This window comes from Sphaeroforma arctica (genome assembly GCF_001186125.1).
Source record: "Sphaeroforma arctica JP610 unplaced genomic scaffold supercont1.2998, whole genome shotgun sequence".
In the NCBI taxonomy this organism is placed as follows: Eukaryota; class Ichthyosporea; order Ichthyophonida; genus Sphaeroforma; species Sphaeroforma arctica.
Window position 1 is genome coordinate 1 of NW_014037560.1, and position 4,295 is coordinate 4,295.

Consider the following 4,295-nt stretch of genomic DNA (forward strand, 5'->3'; position numbering starts at 1 on the left):
ACACGTACGTGTGTGTGTGTTCTTTTGTACGTCTGTGTGTGTGTTCTTGTGTATGTGCGTGTGTGTGTGCTTATGTATATCTGTGTGTGTGTTTATAAAACAAAAAGCATCTGATGTGTAATATATTCATACATATATTTTTACAAAGTGAAAAAGTACAGAGATGGACAGATTGTGTTGGGTTCTTAAAAAGCTGGACCCTAAAAAAAATATTCAGCAGGGCGGGCTTTGTCCTCAAAAGACATCGTGTGTGCAGAATCGCAGACGGCGGATCAGTAAAGATTTTTACATGTCCCTCTCTCGATAGAGAAGACGGGCGCTCTCTGAGAACATCGATCTTTTCTAGTACAGGGGAAATATAAAGATCACACTTGTAGCAGGCATACATCACCCCTGGCGAGACGTAGAGTGTTACTCGCTATCATGCCTTTGCCACGCCTCACTTCTCTCCCGCAGTGGAACTCTGCGGAGCCTCTATCGAAGGAATTCAACCAATTTTCACCCGGAGAAGTGTTGATGAATATGAAACAACAGTTTATGCCTGATGCAGCCAAACCAAACCAGCTGACTTGCAACTCATGGAAATGCTTAATAGTCTATCGTCTCTGTACGACGAGCATGGATGTCCGATGTTAGTACTGATGAAATACGACGACGTTGCGGAATGCATTCTGTTTGAGGTGGTAGCCGTGCGCCGGCGTGAGAATGGGGAGCCCATCTTGCAAGTGAATTGGGGCAAGGTGCGTGCTTCTCTTATTTGAATATGTTTGTATTTGTATATACACATGGCGATTGTATCTATATATATCGACATGACGCTTACGACCAGTCGTCGGTTGGCAAAGTTATAGCCGCAATTGACTCGATGGGGTTTTCTTCCTTGTATTCGCTTGAAAGTATATATATATGTATATATATATATGTATATGTGTATATATATATATATATATATATATATATATATATATATATATATATATATATATATTCGACAAAGGTCTCTCGCACTCAGTCCGATCACATTAAAATGAGCTTTAATTGTGAGGAGGGATGTAAAGCCAGGGTTCACCACCGCCAACATTCAGTTTGCAATCATATGTTTACAGGTGTTTCTGCCAACACACAAACACGCACATGTATATATATATATGTGTGTGTGTGTATGTGTTGTATGTGTGTGTACACGTCTACACACACATATATATATATATATATATATATATATATAAATGTGTATGATATATATATATTTTATAATGTGTATAACTGTGTGTATGTGCATTTCTATTGATTGTATGTATTTATTTATATTGTAATGTTTATTTATATGTATATATATCGACATACTTATATGAATATAGCTATGTAGTCATATATATATATATATTATATATATATATGAATACATATCGGCATATTTTGTTTCTGTAAAGTATACACGTATATTTTTTAGCACATATATTCTTGGTTGAGATGTACCGATTCAAATATTTTGCTTTTTATCGCTCCGCGCAGCATACCAAAAGTAGCTCAAATCTGGATGCAGTGTTTGCACTTATCAGTGAAGCCACGAGAAACAACAGACTGGTGCCCATGACAGTGGAGAGGTCTGAGCTAGAACTGTGTGCGCAAGTGCTGGAAGAGAACCAGACCACTCGGAAAGAGTACACATTACCCGCACCGTCGGAGTCTTACCAGTATGCCAGTTACTTCACGGTACGATACGCACCAGACATGGTAGATACCAAAGCTGTCACCAAAACAAAGCTGAAGTGTGTTATGTGTGGTAAGAAGCGTCCCAAGCGTTGTTCGAAGTGTTCGAGCGTACAGTACTGCTCGGTCGTGTGCCAACATGCTCATTGGAAGGCCGGACACAAGGACGTGTGCAATAAGTCTTCTGGAGATAGTGGGCAACCCTCCGCGACATCAAGCAACCCTGCAGGTGATGCAGATAGTGTTCTGATAGACTCCCAGCAAGAGGGGCAGTACGGAACAACGTTCTTGACTGTCACAGGTGTCGCCTCTCACTATAAGACGGGATCCATACCTCACAATGTGCACGGCGACAGCGAATTTCTGGTCAAGATACAGATCTGCATGATGCAAGGGGGACCGATGATGATGTATGACGAAACCAAGAGCTTCACTCGCAGTATCGAGATGAACGAGCCGGGTGCGAAGGAGCTTTTCAAAGTGGTCGATCAGTATGGTGCCATGAAGTTGTACATGAAGCCAAAGAGGGAGGGCAAGTATTTCAGGATCTTTTTGAAGTCTCTACCGTCGCAACGCCAGCCGTGGTGATTGATGCTGTGGTAATCTTATGTTGAGTATAGTCGATTAGAAAATTTCGGCTGGATATCACATATTTATATCTATATATATATATATATACTCATTGTATGGCTCTTCAGATTGATGTCGCCTGCGAAAGATGTGAAATTCGTCCACAAGAATGTCGCATGTTTTGCAGAGACTCAAGAAAAAATACATAGGAACATTTTATTATTTGCGACAAAGTGGCAGTGTTCACAAATAAAAAGCATTCAGTGTAACCTGTGGCAGTTCGATAGTATCGACAAAGTTGTTATGTATGTCAAAATTTCAAGCCCTTCCTTCTGGTAGTAAGTCATTCTCGTAACCGACACAAGAACTTAGTCAGAACGATTATGTAAGCAGCTGAGCACAACAGGTCTCGGAAAGAACAACCCAAACTCCCAAGCCCAACCCAAGCGTACGCATGAATTCGAACAAACAGTCGCCCACTGCCCACTGCCGGCAGATGTCAAGTCGTTTTGCACCAGTGCAGTAAACGTTGAACGCAACCCTTCAGTGATTGAAGACGCTTTTTAAAACGTAAAATATCAGTTGAAATCCCGATGGTACTAATATGTATACTATAAACCAAGAGAATTAAGAAAAAACGTTTTTTACTGAACGATTTTTGTTTTGTTTTTCATTCTTTGAAGTCTTGATCAACTCGAAAGTATAAACGCTTAACTTCAACGCAAAACGGATTGATTTGAAACCGTTTTAACGAGAATCGAACAGAGGGCGTGTGACGTTAAAAATAGCACACACACCGGCCAGATCCAACAAGTAATGAAGTGAAATGCCCATCCATTTATTTTATACAGTAGAAGCTCGCTTTCGGTGCGGACCAGTGGGTTGTGATATTGTTTAAATACAATACACGCAACTACGCAACAGTAAGATACATCACACAACCCAACTAGCCAGTAGCAAGATACATCGGCTTAAACCCGAGTTACATACACGACAAACAGCAGTCACAGCTATAGAAGTTATTGGGGAGACTAGGATACGTATGCATCATGGCTCGAACAAAGAAGAAAGCCGCAAGAGCAAAGCCCACCATCAAACCAGACGAAGTTGTCGCCGATATTAGCACTCAGGAAGCGGAAGACAACAATAAAACTGTACCACAAGACACTGATAGTACTGAGGGTGAAGAGACGGGCGACGCTGTGAATATGGATAAAGCGACAGCTACACAACCCATTGCCACTACGAATGAGGCAGAAAAGGGCGCTTATGGTGCTGATAAAATTGACGCAGGTGTTGTAGTAAGCACGGATAAGGAGTCGGATACACCACCTAAAGAAACCAAGATAGCAGTAGATAAGAACGTAGAGAAAAATGTGAGCAATGAACCCAAGGTCAGTGTTCCGGTAGGTGACAATGATAAAGCCAAAGCCAAAGCCCCAACTGTCGTATCGCGAGAAGATCGCTTGAATAAGCTACACCAACTGCGCATGCGCAAGAATGAAGCATCCAAACTCAACAAGAAGGAGGTGGTTGAGGAGGATCGTATATCTAAGCTGCCCAAGAACTGGGAGCTCAAGAAACGACGCGTGGAGTGGGATATGGAGACCGACAAGGCGAAGAAGGTTTGTAAATGTACACATATTTTGACCATATGTAGCACATGCGAAAACACCCACAAGCACAGTGTATGTTGTTTAACTGTTTTGTATGAGCGTGCTACCGGCTTCGTGGGTTATATATATATATAGCTATAGCTATAGCTATATCTATAAAGTGGTATGTTATGTATGAATATGTTTCTGTATATATCTATATCTATATATATATAAATGTAAATGTAAATGTAACTTTGTATGTATTTAAATATATATATATATATATATATATGTATACATATATGTATATATATAAATGTATATATATACATATATATATGTAAAATTGTTTTTGTTATGTATGTATATGTATATGTATATATATATATATATATATGCATATGCATATATATA

General features: G+C 39.9%; 2 protein-coding genes across 2 annotated transcripts; both read left to right on the forward strand.

Moving 5' to 3' along the window:
• Nucleotides 1-220: 220 nt before the first annotated feature.
• SARC_13192 (hypothetical protein) lies at nt 221-2,549 on the forward strand. The gene is made up of 2 exons (XM_014292682.1): nt 221-740; nt 1,516-2,549. Exons 1-2 carry the CDS (start codon nt 579-581, stop codon nt 2,299-2,301), a joined length of 948 nt encoding a protein of 315 aa, XP_014148157.1. The 5' UTR covers nt 221-578; the 3' UTR covers nt 2,302-2,549.
• A 557-nt stretch (nt 2,550-3,106) lies between these two features.
• On the forward strand, nt 3,107-3,911 carry SARC_13193 (hypothetical protein; the record flags this gene model as incomplete). The annotated part of the gene is made up of 1 exon (XM_014292683.1): nt 3,107-3,911. A coding segment is annotated over exon 1 (579 nt), but the record flags the coding sequence as incomplete, so codon positions are not given.
• Between the last annotated feature and the right edge of the window lie 384 nt (nt 3,912-4,295).